This window comes from Pangasianodon hypophthalmus, chromosome 7, assembly GCF_027358585.1.
Source record: "Pangasianodon hypophthalmus isolate fPanHyp1 chromosome 7, fPanHyp1.pri, whole genome shotgun sequence".
NCBI classification, from domain to species: Eukaryota; Metazoa; Chordata; class Actinopteri; order Siluriformes; family Pangasiidae; genus Pangasianodon; species Pangasianodon hypophthalmus.
The window spans coordinates 29,085,803-29,101,234 of NC_069716.1; the positions used below are offsets into that span (position 1 = coordinate 29,085,803).

Consider the following 15,432-nt stretch of genomic DNA (forward strand, 5'->3'; position numbering starts at 1 on the left):
AGCATCGAGTCTTATATTTTATTGTTTGCCGTTTTAAATTTCAGCACATTTTGGGTTTGAGTAGGCAAAGAGTAAGTGCTTCCTAGATAAATCAAACAGTCTTAGCAAAAAAAAAAGTGCAAAAATGGCAAAAACTTGTTGGTTAAAACTTGAATTAAACTTGAATTTTAACCAAAATGTAAATTTGGCATTGCTTCTGCAAGCCATTTCATGGTAGGTGAAATGTCATCTTTCTAGATACGGGATATAAAATTCACAATCATGGCCGATTCTGACTCGACTGCAATCACAAATATAACTCCGCCTACTTATTAAAAATAAATATCATCCAAATAGGGCTTTAAACAGCCAGGGACATATCAAAAAGCAAGTGCTTTTTATTTTAAACATGCGCACTCAATCTTATTTTGTCCACCAACAGACAGCAACGAGTGAGAATCCGGAGCTCTGAAGTGTTTAATGGTGACTTGTCCATCACACTTCGGAGATAAAGCGAGTTCTCTGTGACTGAGCTAGACATATTCCACACACCGATGGATAAATATCGCTCGTAGCTTAGCACAGTCCATTTATAGTAAGCGCCTGAAAATATTCATCTAATGGCTGGCTGCTGATTTTAGTTTCCTGTATCAGGAATCCACAGCAATCTGCATAAATCTAAATGAGCAGTATGTGGACAGGATATTCAAATAAATTTCATAGTCATATGAGGATTTCTCATTTTGTCCCAGTTTTAAATAATTTATTCTCAAATAACAAGTTTCCAGCAAACAGTATATGTGGATTTGGCTCTGTTAAAATAATCCATCTCATTTATCTATGAAGCCGCTCTCAGATCTGACAGACGTCCACAGTTGTTGATCCGGGTCACGGCACCACCGGAAAATAAATACAGGAATACGGCAGCAACCTGTCAAAGCTGTCACATTATATATGAAAGCACGACTACTCAATTCAGCTCACTTTCATTCATACAGAGATTTTAAGTGTAAATACGGTCACAAAGCAGCTTTACAGAGACGCGGCTTCGGGTGTTTAATGAGCGCTGAGGGCAACAGAGGGAAGGAAAAATTCTGCTAAATGAGGATGAGGGAGAAAACTTTGACAGTAGCTGAGATCAGAAGAAAAAACTGTCTGTGTGGCAGATGGATGTTTGTTTAAAACGACCAAACAGTCCAAAACTCTAGCTACCAGTCCTTAATTTGACTTTTTACTAGTTAGCATTCATTATCTGTCTTTAAACTGCTTTTATGTGCTTCGAGCGTAGCCTAGTGCCTAAATCTAACCAGATTTACAACAATGAAACATTTCAACTGATGCACGAAGTCAGAGTTTTGAAGTAGCCTGATATTATAAAATACGTAATTGTCATTAACCTGTTAGCAGGTTACTGTCTGTGTGGAGTTTCACAAGTTCTCTCCATGTCCATGTGGGGTTCCTCTGAGTTCTCCAGGTTCCTCTCACCTCACACACACATGCAGGTGGCTTGGCTATGATAAACTGCCCCTAGGTGTGATTGATTGAGTGTGTGAATGGTGCAGTTGGGACACATCCAGGGTGTATTCCCGCCTCCTGCCCGGTGTTTCCCGGGATACAATCCGGATTCACCGCCACCCTGACCCCAGATAAAGTGCTTACTGAAGATGAATGAATGAAATTAAGTAAATTAATGCTGTTAATTCTATTTCTACCAATTCAACACAGCCTCTAATTTGAGGTTCAAGCACAAAGTGCGGAAATTTGATGAGAGTGAGACAAATGAAAACCTTTTTTTTTGTTGTTTTTTTTTTTTGCATTATTTTTGCATATAGGTGTCACAAAAGTGTATCATTATTGCGTTTTCATATCACTCGTATTATTAATTGTAGGCTCACTTTTGGCCTTTGTCACTTTACAACTTTATTTTTTTTATCATTTGAACAGCTTTTGAACGCTCTCAATTATACACTTTTAAGCCAGTACTTAAGACCTTTGACTATTTTACTAGCTTTATTACATCTTTTAATCTTTTAATGAAAACCTTTTACTTTTTGAAATATACTGCAATGTAACACATGATGTAACTTTTCTTCTGAATTTAGTATAAAAATAACTGGATAGAGGAACTAATAGTGAAAATATATAAATGGGAATAAAACAATATAATATATCTTATATATATTATATCTTTATACGTAAGATAATTGATTAGACATAATTTTTACTTAGAATATTTTTGGTTCAGTTGGTAAATAGGATTTAAAGACAGATCACTTAAAGCCTCACAGCTCCAGCGCAAACGAACAGAACGAATGTTAGTCAACAAACACAAAGTTCAGTTAAAGCGTTCTGCGTTAAAGCACTTTAAATTTATTTTTCAATTTCAGCTGAAGCATTAAAACAGGAGTAGTGTTAATGCCATTGCTCGGATGATTTAAACCAAAGACGAGGCTGGATTTCATATTAAGCACTCGACGGTGTGTCTAAGCGCTTATGAAATATGAAGTGAGCGCTACAGAGCGAGCTCAGGCAACTAGCCAATGTCATCAGGGTCGTCCTGAGCAGGTACATTTCCATTCCTCAGATTTACATTCCTCCCCCCAACAAAACAGCAGAATACATTTGCATTTTGTTTTTTTGTTTTTTTTCAGACCGAGGCTGGATTTCCAGACCTGTCCAAGACCTCTGCTGAATAATTGGCATGGGTGTTTATTTTCCTCTCTAAAATATTGCATTTTATTCAAATTCGTTCTGGAGCTCATGCTTATTAGAGCCTTCTTTATTGCCGAGAGAAGCCGAGGGGTCTGACAGACGCTACTGGAGTGTGTTTTTTTGTCCACTTTCTGCTACATTAGATCAAAAGGCATGATTCAGAACAATAAGAATGGATGAGGATTTGTTGAGTGATGAAACTTTCTGTGAAGCTTTTACAGTTTTATGATTGTGAATATAATTTATTTATTTTTTAATAATTGAGTAGATTTCATCGTAAAGTGCCATGTGCTACACGATAATGTCCAGACACTTAAAGGCTTTAAAGCAGCTTTAAGATTTATTAACGATTTAAAATATGAACATATTGCAATCACTAATTTAGTTCTCTCATCAGGCCAGATCTAAGTCACTTCTCTAAAATATTATATTATAATATTAAAAATATTTCAAATGACAAAGTATTTAATTTTCTGTATAGCACAGTGCTGCTGAATTCTGGATTCTGATTGGTCAGAAGGTGTTGATTAATTCTCTAGAACAGCAGCTCTGACAGTAGCGCAGGTTTATATTAATGCATTCGTTCTAATACGTTATCGTTTCTATAGCAACAGCTGATTCACAGGGACGTGTACAGCAGACGCTCCGCTGATAATAAACAGATTATATAACGTGTGTAATCATTGATATGGTGAAGTTTTCTGTAAGGAGAAATTTTGTGTGTATGTTACGTGTATGGAAGGAGTCTCCAGTGTCAGCGCTTTGTAACAGTCAGAGGTAAAGCTGGAAGTTTTCCCACATCTACAGAACAGAGGAGTTTACGCTAATTTGCGTTTTTGTTTTTTTTTTTTAGAAATTTTTATAAATTTTTGATAAATTTCAAGAGAGAGGAAAGAGAGGCTGGTGTTTAAACGACTGTTTATAGCTGCAGCTGGTCCAGAAAATGATAAATGTAACTATAAATGGATAAAAGAGTACACCAAGGTGTTCTTTAATAAATGAAAAATTGGAATTGTTGGGAAATTGCTGTGATATAAGAGGAATTAAACAGTTTGGTAGCAGCAGCTCTGCTTCTTCACACCGCCCTGTGCATTATTTATAAGACGTTGTTTAAAGAATTCTGCAGGAGGAGAAACGAGCGAAGGCTGTGACTTGAAGCTGCGCATTGTTAAGTGCAGATTTGAGCTTTTAGCTTTTTGTCTCGTGACATTTCTGCCTGTGAGATAACACGCTTGCTTATCAGTGATGAGCAGCAGGGTGCCATTAGTTAATGAATCTGTCCTGAAACGTGTGGTATCTGTCAGTTCAGCCTGTAATCTCTGCGTTTCTGTAATTTCCTGTGACACTCCATACGCCGGCGCTCTGGTTCATCTCTCTCTCCTACTTTATCGCCGGCCGTGATTACAGGCGCGGTCAAGCAGCGAGCTCGTGGAGCGATAAGACACGCGCAGAAAAAACACAGAGCTCGTGAGACGACATCTGAAAGGAAACATTCCTGTAACAACAAAAAAAAAACTTATTTTAAATATTTTCCTGTTTATTCAGCTGCTGAAAGGAAACTGCTGATCGATTCTGATAAGCTGAACTCATCACATGTTTAAAGATAAACTTCATTAGCGATTCATTTTAAATGTTAGTTTTGATGCAGTTCGTCCCGGCTGTAGCACACAGTTTAATGTGAAATAAACAGATCTAATCGAGTAAAGGCAAGAAAATTAGTTAATATTTGCTTCAGTAAAGAAGGCGTGGCCTCTGTGTCTTTGTCTTAGTCAAGGAGGCGTGGCCTCTGAATCTTTGTCTTATTCAAGGAGGCGTGGCCTCTGAATCTTTGTCTTATTCAAGGAGGTGTGGCCTCTGAATTTCTGTCTTATTAAAGGAGGCGTGGCCTCTGAATCTTTGTCTTATTCAAGGAGGTGTGGCCTCTGTGTCTTTGTCTTAGTCAAGGAGGCGTGGCCTCTGAATCTTTGTCTTATTCAAGGAGGCGTGGCCTCTGAATCTTTGTCTTATTAAAGGAGGCGTGGCTTCTGAATCTTTGTCTTATTAAAGGAGGTGTGGCCTCTGAATTTCTGTCTTATTAAAGGAGGCGTGGCCTCTGTGTCTTTGTCTTACAAAAGGAGGCGTGGCCTCTGAATTTTGTCTTATTAAAGAAGGTGTGGCCTCTGAGTCTTTGTCTTAGTAAAGGAGGCGTAGCCTCTGTATCTTTGTCTTATTAAAGGAGGCGTGGCCTCTGAATTTCTGTCTTATTAAAGGAGGCGTGGCCTCTGAATCTTTGTCTTATTAAAGGAGGCGTGGCCTCTGTGTCTAAAAAAACCTTCACTTAAAATTTGCCAAGCATTTGCATGGAACTGCATGTGAAGTCATGCCATTACAGTAGAGATGAAAAGGCAGTGTGTGTTATTGATACTGAAGATCATGAAGGTCTGGAGGGGAATAGTGCTGATGAATACATCTGAGTCTCTGTCAGAGAAAAACCGACTGCAACGGTAACAGCATTTAGTGCTGAAGGGGACTTGGGGAGATTTGGGAAAGGTGATCTGATGGAGCACAGTGGATTTATGTCATCGCCCCACACCTCATCATGGCCGAGCAAGCCTGAGAAGCAATCATCGTCCTGCAGGAAACGATGCCGCTGCGCTCCCCTGCGGAAACACCACAGATGAAACTGCCATTTCTGTCCTTAATCTAGCAGCCTCCATTCTCCTCCACCCTCACTTCACCCCCCTCCTGCACCTCTGATGGCCAGATACGAGCTGCCAGAGCTCAGGCTGGAAAATACGAGCTCTGCTCAGCCAGAGAGATTAACCGTAGAAAAATATATATCACAAACAAACTAATCATGACGCAGCGCTCAGAGCATGAAGATTTATAGACTAGCCTGTATCTACTTTCTGTTTTCTACTTTCTGTGGAAATTCAGCTGAATTTTAATCCAGCAGAAACACATCATCATCTCTTTTTCTCTCTGGCACACCGCTGCGCCGCTGAATTCTGCATTGTGATTGGTCAGAAGGTGTTGATTCATTCTCTATAACAGCAGCTCTGACAGTAGCGCAGCTGCAAATCACAGCTTTATATTACAGAATGCATTATGCTATCGTTTCTATAGTAACAGCCCAGTCACAGGGAATTGTACAGAGGACAACTGTACAGTGAAGTTTTCTGTAAGGAGACTATATGTTTATATATGTTTATTTAACATTTACAGAAGGAGTCTCCAGTGTCAGCGCTTTGTAACAGTCAGAGGTAAAGCTGTAACTTCTTCAGGACAGAGGAGTTTACGCTTCTTTGCAGTTTCTCAGTAACATGCGTAACAAGCTGCGATTTGTTTTTTTCTTTTATTAACTTCACGAGAGAGAGAATAAAGAGGCTGGTGAGGGAACGAGTGTTTATAGCTGCTATAGCATAAGTGACAACTGGAACTAAATTGTTTCACAGACGTTCAACAACATTAAATGTAAGTATAAATGGATAAAAAGTATGTGATTCTTTAATAAATAGAAAATTGTAATCATTGGTAAATTGCTGCGGTATAATGTAAAAGGAATAAAACACTTGGGGACGTGCTGTTAGGGGAAAATAATCAACTTTGGGGTGGTATGACCCTGTTATGTTGGTGTAACACATAGACCTACAGAGCAGTCGAGTGAAGGTTTGATATACAGTACGTTGCGTATAAAGCCCTATTTGGATTGGATTAGTTTACGAGAGGGACGTCGGTAATAAATTCTTTCACACGCTTCCTCAGTGATAAAAATCTCACATCCGGATGTAATAAAATGACCACAGGAGGAGTGAGTTTCTAGCAGGTTGTATTTTCTATGAACGCGGATGTTTGTGTCACATGGTCATATGATCACGCTCCATTCGCAACATGGCGTCCGAGTCGTTCACTGAGACGCTAGAAAAGAAGACATGCTGATCTTGTTTCAGTTTGTGGCTGACCAAATTTCCAGGAACAATTTCAAAACACAATAAAACAATCACAAAGTATAAGAGAAGCGTCCATTTTTCGTTTCGTGACTCAGGAAGTGTTTAATATCTGGGGAAGGGGCACTAATATACGCACACCATGAGACTAAATATGGCAAGTAGCAGCAGTCAAACATCTTTTTTTCCAACACGAGGTGACATCTGCGTAAAAAAAACCAGGATGTGTGTCCAGACAGAACTAAACTGATCAGACGAGTGCTGAGTTTGGGGAAAAAAAGCAGGTAAATCAGCCTGTAGTTTTCTCAGAGAAGACCTGAGAAGAATATCGACGTGGCCGATCCGGACGGTAATAAAGTCACAGAGGAGCATCTGTAAAATAAGAAACTAGCCCAAGACCCTGTGTAGATTTAATCCTGCCTAGATAGGGCTTAAGATGCTGCAAATAAGTTGTACGTGAAAGTTTTTTTAATGATGCTGTGTTGATTACTTCCCATCCTGCTCAATCCTTCAATGGCTTTGAAGTTCTTATCTTTTCCCATCTCACAGCGAGGACTGAAACACAAAAGGACGCATTTGGCATCACTGAACAATCTCTAGACATCATTCTCGTGGTGAATGAAAAAAGGAAACAAAAAAAAAACATAAAAAAAGTGATGACAGTGAGATAGATCCGTGACCTGGTAGACGTCCTCCATTTTACAATCGACTGAACACATTAAAGACGCACTCAAGAGAAGGAGATAGAGCAGAGGTCAGAAATACTATTCATCAGAGATGAGCGGTGGAGATCAGGCAGCGTTTCAAAGCAGCAGTAACCTCCAAAACCAGCAGCATATATCCCGTCTTTTACAGCACTGCAATATTTGTTACGACTATTGTTTGCCTCTTCAACACCTTCAACATCAGACACTGACACAGAGGAGGGAGGAAAGTGAGGAACGCTCCGATGTATGTCTGTTTAACACAGAGTAATGCAGAGGCTGAATGCACGTCAAAAAAGACATTAAGGGAAAACATGCTAAGTGCTTTTTAATAGGACGTCTTCATCCAGAAAGCAGCATGATGCTGATGATCTCACATAATGAACTGATGGGAAGAAATGTTTGGCGTCTGAGAGGATAGAGAGTAATAAAGCAAAAACATGGCATGTGTGTGTGGTTCTGGAGGCCAGCACTGGCGTGTCGGTTATTCTGGCTCTCAGCAGTGACAGAAAGTGAGAAAGACAAGAAGAGGGAATGCCAGAGAACAGAGACTGGCTGGGAATAATGATTACCTGATGTTTAGTTGGACCAATAAAAACCCAGTTCTAGGTATATCTTGGATGTTTGCACGTAAAAGCTTCAAATTCTTGCTAGTAATCATACTAGTGGGAATAATGCTAGCAAGGGAAGTTACTGTTAGCATGTGTAAGCGATTATTTTCCGATAAAAGCACATCCGATAAAGCGCAAGTGCTTTATTCCTCTTATACCAACAATTTACCAACGATGTGACACGTCATACTTTTTATCTATTCATATTTATACGTAATGTTCTCTTTATTCTCTCTCTTCAAGTTAATAAGACAAAAAAAAAACCACAATGTAAAATGTAAAAGAAAGCGTAAAAGCTCCTCAAGATGTCCGAAAAACTTACAAAGTTACAGCTTTGTTAAAAGCACTGACACTGGAGACTCCTTCCATAAACATTAAAGAAACATCCTCTTACAGAAAACTTCACCACATCAATGATTACACAATCGGTTTATGAGGAGCGTCCAACGAACGAGTCCCGGGGAATGGACACGTAACACATTTAAAAAATGAGTTCTGTCAGAGCTGCTGTTAGAGAAGATTAATCAACGCCTTTCTGACCAATCAGAATGCAAAATTCAGCAGCACTGTGGAGCCTTGGTAGGTTTGTCACCCCGAGTCTGAGCTGAAGGAGACAGAAAAGGAGAGACGGAGAGAAAAAGAAAGAGGGAATGACAGAGGAGTGTGTTTGGCTGGGCTAAGCTGGCTGTGGTCACTGTTATTCCTGTAGAATGATGAACTGCGCAAGCCGAGATCCATCCATCACTGCCGCGTATCCCAGCAGCCCATGGGGCCACCACAATATGTCAGTGTCACGGCGCACACCGCCCCCATGCATCAAAACATTTTAATACAGCTCAACCTCTGCGTAATCCCTTTCAGCGGTTAAAGAGTACAGCGGCGTATCGTTTGGCACGAAGCGCGCTCCGGCTTCGCGCGTCTAATCACCTGGACACTCTGCTTACACAAGCGGCAGGAAGAAGGCAGGCGTGACTGTCGATGCAGAGAATGAGGATGTGTTAATGCTCTTAAGGTCTGGAAATGATCTGAGAAAACAGGAGAGCAGGACAGACAGAAATCATAAAACAAAGTTTTCTTCTGTTTCTCTTCAGCAGTGTTTCTCACTCCTGGATGATACAGTCCTGTAGGGCCGGACGATACGATGATATAATATCAGCATCGTGATACATTTTGTCACAATACACATTTCTGAGATATCATGGATATTGTAAGATCTTTTTATTATTTATTTATTTTTAGAAATATGAATATTATCAAAATAATTACAAAAACTGACTGACTGGAAGCAGCTGATGTGATTTTTAACATTTTGTACTCGATCTTTAAAATGGTTACTTTCTTAAAATATAAATACAATTATTATAAATTGTTTAATCAAAAAGCATTAATATATTATTATATTATTATATTAATAATCTAATTATTAATATTTTTAACTGTGCTGCATATTGCAGACACACTTTTTCATATATGATGCATGTTTTTATATTTTATATTATTATATTTTCCTTTTAGTTATATTATTATATTTCAGTCATATATACTGTATCATATTATTTATTGCATTTTACAATTTAATTATTTTATTTTTGGCTACCATTTGTTACTTTATTTATCTGTCGTGTTTTGTTTTTATTATTCACACTCTAAAGCACTATTTTAAATGTTGATGATGATGATGATGATTAGTAGTAGTAGTATTATGCTGAATATCTGAATAATATGTGATATAATAATATAATTATCTATATGTAGAGATTGCAAATGAAATTGTATGAGCTACATTTTTTTATGAGAGAGCTAAGTATTTTCCAGGTGTATCTGCGGCGCCCCCTGGTGCCGTCACTCTGAATAACTGAATTATGCCTTGTTCACTTTATGAGATTAAATATTGCATTCTAATTATAATTTTTAAAAAAAAATGTAATAAGGCGTAAACAAGATACTGGAGGTAAACTTGTCCGCGCTGTTACTTGCTCTCTCACATCTTGTTTCTCTCCCTTTTTCTTTTTTCCCTCCATCGAGTCTTATTCACAAGTCACATCCACCCACATCGCCGCATCGCATCCCGCAGTCCAATCTCCGACAGATAAAAAAGTGGAACATATTGGAGGTTTTTTTTTTTCTCTACGAGAGACAGAATTACCATAGAGATCTCTCCAAAAGCTAAAACTCACACACACACACACACTTTCACACACAAACACACACACACACTTTTCCTTAGAGCAGGAAACAGAAATAACAATGTGATAGACTTCATACACACAGACTTCATACACAACAGCACAGAGGCAGTGTGAGTTTAGGGTTCAGTTATTTGTTTTCAACTAAAACTCGTTTGTTTTAAAGTCCTTGTTTAAAGCACATTTTTAATAAGAATCAATTTCATCGTTTAGAAACGTTCACGTATTAAAGGGGGAATTTTTTTAAGCCATAATGTCATATTCAGAGTAACTCATTGTTATTCAGAGTAACTCAGACGTAACTACAGACTTGAGTGCTGTTCTGAAGTTACGTGGGCGGAGTTTGTCTAAAAAAGAGGCGTGTCTCAGTTACGAATGATTGTGATCTTGACCTTAAGCGCATGTTTCAAGCAGATGAGCGCTCGGTCAGCTTATCCTTCACACCATGAGCACGTTTTCTTTACAGCAGAGCGCATCGAATTAACACAAACACACATTATTATTTCTAATAACCATAATCTAATAAAATTTAGTGTCTTATGGCTTCATTAGGTTTTGCACACGAGTAACTGTCAGAGTGCGATATTAAAAAAATGTTAAATAACAGCATGCGCTGGATCAAGTGCTATTCTATAAACTGCTGAATGATGAGAGTGGAAGCCATTTTGTTAAATTAAACCAGTGAATAATGTGAGAATTACAACTAGGACTATTCATGCAGTAATATATTGGTGACATACAACACTAAATTAAATTTATTTCAACACTCGCCATCTTCTCATTCATATCATTCTCATTCGTATATCATCAGATTAGTGTTTTTATTTTTCATTATTTGTTTGTCTTGTTTTTATGTTACATCATATTACAGTTCTAATCCCCCCTTTATTGTGTTTAAAGGCGGTGGTCTAGACGCTGTTGAAAAACTCCGTCTCAGACGCTTCTACTTAAGAAAAGTCTGGCAACCTCGGAGGCGTGAACTACACACAGGTGATTTTAATCATCTGATTGCGAAGCTCAGAAAATCCACTTAAGCAGCTGCGTAACCCGACTCTGAATACCAGCAACTTTCCTCAAATATTTCCTCTGAATACAGCCCTGAGACTTTAATGAAAATCATCGAACATTGATTGAAGTGGATTTAAATCCGTAGTGATGCAATTTCACTGCTGGAGAATGTGTGTTAGTACATGTTATTACGTTGTGTGTGTGTGTGTGTGTGTGTGTGTGTGTGTGTGTGTGTGTGTGTGCACCTACTTGCCGTGTATCACTCCGTCAGGGTTCAGCATGGGGATGATTTTGAAGATGAACGTTTCTCTCAGACTCTCGGCCACGGCGTCGTTGCTGCACAGGAACTCCAGCGTTCCCTTCATCACCCAGCTGGAGTTACACTCACCGGGATGCACCCTCGCTGTCAGGAACACACACGGCCTGTTTCCTACACACACACACACACACACACACACACACACACACACACGTTTGCATTTATGGCATACATGGAACTACGGTGACACAGTAACAAGCAACACATGAGTCAAATTACCACACAGTTAAAGTTAAAAGTTAAAAACAAATCTGAGCCAATTTTGAGAAAAAGAAAGAAAGAAAGAAAGAAAGAAATCTTGCTCTATCGTGTGCAGTTATGAAGAGTCTTAACTGTGTTCTGATTAGCGTCGTCTCACAGATGTTATGCCGATACGACCGTGTGCAAGACCTCTAACGGCTTGATAAAGCTAACAGCACTTTAACGAATACCTTGTCTGGGGAGCAAAAAAACAGCAGGACTAAAACGTGTTTCAGATGCACAGGGTCAAAGGTCAATGAGTGTATTTGTACACTGCATCTCTCAAAAGGCGATGAACATATGCTAGCATTTGCAAGTGTGAAAAAAAAACAGCTTTTAATAATTAATGGAAGTTACAGAGAGGATGCTGAATAAGCAACACAGGAGACCTGCATTTGTTTGTTTGTTTGTTTGTTTGTTTGTTCCTCCATTTGATGATTTCTCTTCCTAACTCTACTGTATGGCAATATTGAGAAGGAAGGAAGGAAGGAAGGAGTGCAAAAAAGAAAAAAGTCACTCATTAGAAAGAGCGCACACACGCTTTCAGACACACACACAAGCCACGGAATAAATGCAACACACACACACACACTCACACACACACACACTCACGGAGCTGGTGCAGGTGTTTGAAGGTGTGTGAGGTGGGCGTGGCCGTGATGGTGATCAGAGGACAGGCGTTTCCCCCGAGTGTGTTACACAATGTCTGCTGTCTGAAGAAAATCTTCTGCGGGTCGACAGAGCGCTGCAGCATCTGGAGGTGAGACTGACAACAACAACAATAACAACAACAACATTATCAACAACAATAACAACAACAACAACATTATCAACATCATCATCAACAACAACAATAACATCAACAACAACAACATTATCAACATCATCATCAACAACAACAATAACATCAACAACAACAATAACAACAACAACATTATCAACATCACCAACAACAACAACATTATCAACATCATCATCAACAACAACAATAACAACAACAACAACAACAACATTATCAGCAACAATAACAACAACAACAACAACATCAACAACATCATCAACATCAACAACACACAACTGATTGTAACACATATAATCAATAACAATAATCAATAATGGAAATCAGTACTACTAATTCACTCACACACACTCACACACACTCACACACACACACACACACACACACACCTGCAGCGCGGAGAAGCTGTATGGATAATGATAGGCCACGTAACACACATCGTCCTCGTGCCTAAAGGTGACAGTGAAGGTCAAAGTGTATAAGCAGCGACTTCTGTGACCTTCACACAGCTGGAAATTATTCCTGATAGGAAACAGGAAGAGGAAGAGAAGGAAGAGGAAGTCTTTTATTTTTAGTCTTTTATTTTGTAAACAGAACTTGAGTACACAGAAACACGCAGAGCTGTGGTATACTGTTTTTTCTAAAAAAAAATCAGAATGGAGTAATAATTCAGAATAAATCAGAATAATAATAATAATAATTCCCACAGGAGCTCTGACCAATCCCGCCTGCTCACAGGAAACATTCTCATCCATCCCGCCCCAATGCAAAAAAATTCCGACTAATCCGACTAAGACAAAAGTTCTGCTTGTCTATGTCTCACTTTGTGTGTGTGTGTGTGTGTGTGTGCGTGTGTCACCTGTAGTAGCAGATCTCAGTTCCAGTTCGAACCCACTGAGGTCTTCCCTCAAGTGCCTCTTTTACTGAATACATCACGGGCTGCATTCCTAACACACACACACACACACACACACACACACAAATGATGTTTACCTTTTGAAGACCTGACTTCATCTTCAGCCCTGCTTGGTTCATGAATAAATGAAGTAATTAATTAATGGAGGGTGCCAGTACTTATGAGCACTATTGGTGTGTGGTTACCGTAGTTGAACTGGCTGTTGCCTTTCTCACAGTTGATGACATTGAAGCGGTACGGAACGTTCACTGTCATTCCACTGACCTCAAAATAAAACCACTGGTGATGAGCTGACGAGTTCACATCGGCGTTAATGATCAAATCATACTCATATCTGAAAGAGAGAGAGAGAGAGAGAGAGAGAGGGAGAGAAGAAAAAGTCTCAATAACATGAACAAAAATCTTTCATTTTTAATGAAACTACACGGTCAAATTTAGAACGACGTGAAGCATGGTGGTGGTAGCACCATGTTGAGTGTCACTGTTATGAGCTATCTAAGACTTTGTGCTGAACCTCACCTGCGGATGTGAACAGCTTTCCTTAAGTTCCCATTCTCAAACTTGGAGAAGAAGCGTAGGGAGTCTGCTGGTGCCTTGTTGGAACAATGAGGACTGAGAGAGAGAGAGAGAGAGAGAGAGAGAGGAAACAGTGAAGATGAGTGAACCTAACATTGTTTCTCCAACCTAAATCTTACAAGCTCATGCTCCATCATGAGAATCTCCTTTATTGGTAACCCACAAAAGTATGTGCACCCCTGACCATCACACCCATGTGTGGTTCTCCTACAAACTGTTACCACAAAGATGGAAGCACACAATTGTATAGAATGTCTTTGTACTGGAACTAAGAGGCCCAAACCTGTTCCAGCATGACAATGCCCCTGTGCACAAAGCAAGCTCCATGAAGACATGGTGTGTGAAGGTTGGAGTGGAAGAACTCGAGTGTCCTGCACAGAGCCCTGACCTCAACCCCACTGAACACCTTTGGGATGAACTGGAACACCGACTGAACCCCAGACCTCCTCGACATCCCAACATCAGCGCCTGACCTCACTAATGCTCTTGTAGATGAATGAACACAAATCCCCACAGCCACGCTCCAACATCTAGTGAAAAGTTTAATTTATATAGTGCCTTTCTCATATCCAAGGTTGCTGTACAGCCAAAAAAAGAAACTGTTGGAAAAGAGAAAGGTTTTACTCTGGGCCTTGAAAGTGGAAAATGAAGAACCAAGTCATATAGATTGAGATAAAGAGTTCCAGAGTTAAAACTAAAACTAAAACATCTGCCCCCAACAGTGACCAGTCTGAATTTTTGGACAGCTAAGATTCCAGTAGCTGAGAATGTGAGCAGGGGAATATGGGTGAAGAAGTTCAGCTAAATAAGGTGGAGCTAAGCCATGTAGGGATTTAGAGGTTAGTAGGAGGACTTGAAACTGGATGTACAGTGAACCAGGTAGCCAGTGTAACTGATAAAGGGGTGATATGAACAGATGTATTCTAGAGAACGCATGTTTTTTTTCAGGAATGAGAATGGAGAGAGAGGTACAATAGTCGAGACTAGAGGATATGAAGGCATGGACCAGTGTCTTGTTAAGCATGGGGCGAAGACCTGCAATATTTCAGAGATGGAAGAAAGAATTTTAACCAGTGCCCTAATATGGGGTCCAAAAAAAGAGAGATGGATAAAAGATTACCCCCAAGATACAAACTGCTGAGGAAGGTTTAACAGTCACTCCATCAATGTCAAGGGAAAAGACAAGTTTGATACAGTGGATTCTGTTTTAGAAAGTTATAGTGCATCCAATGTTTGATATCATGAATACAGGGTATTAGAGTAGGGAGTGGCAGGGTGAGGTAGGGTGAGTATCATCAGCGTAAAAGTGAAAATAAAAACCATGGGAGTGAAAAATCTGAGCAAGGAGCAACATGTAAATAAAGAAGAGAAGGGGGCTAAGGACCGATCCCTGGGGAATGCCATGTTAAGCAGTGTCAGTGGAGAATTTATATTTCCCAAAGGCAACAAACTGAAA

At 39.5% G+C, this 15,432-nt stretch overlaps 1 protein-coding gene across 3 annotated transcripts in view; it reads right to left on the reverse strand.

Annotated features, from left to right (window-relative positions):
• Window positions 1-15,432, reverse strand: part of LOC113546615 (cytosolic carboxypeptidase 4) — a 142,727-nt gene that overhangs the window by 57,159 nt on the left and 70,136 nt on the right. For all 3 annotated transcript variants that reach the window (XM_034305588.2, XM_034305589.2, XM_034305590.2), the window contains 6 exons: window positions 13,920-14,012; window positions 13,586-13,734; window positions 13,344-13,431; window positions 12,874-13,006; window positions 12,298-12,451; window positions 11,376-11,556 (listed from right to left, as the gene is read on the reverse strand). In XM_034305588.2, the coding sequence (XP_034161479.2) occupies window positions 11,376-11,556; window positions 12,298-12,451; window positions 12,874-13,006; window positions 13,344-13,431; window positions 13,586-13,734; window positions 13,920-14,012 (798 nt within the window). The remainder of the gene's footprint in view (window positions 1-11,375; window positions 11,557-12,297; window positions 12,452-12,873; window positions 13,007-13,343; window positions 13,432-13,585; window positions 13,735-13,919; window positions 14,013-15,432) is intronic.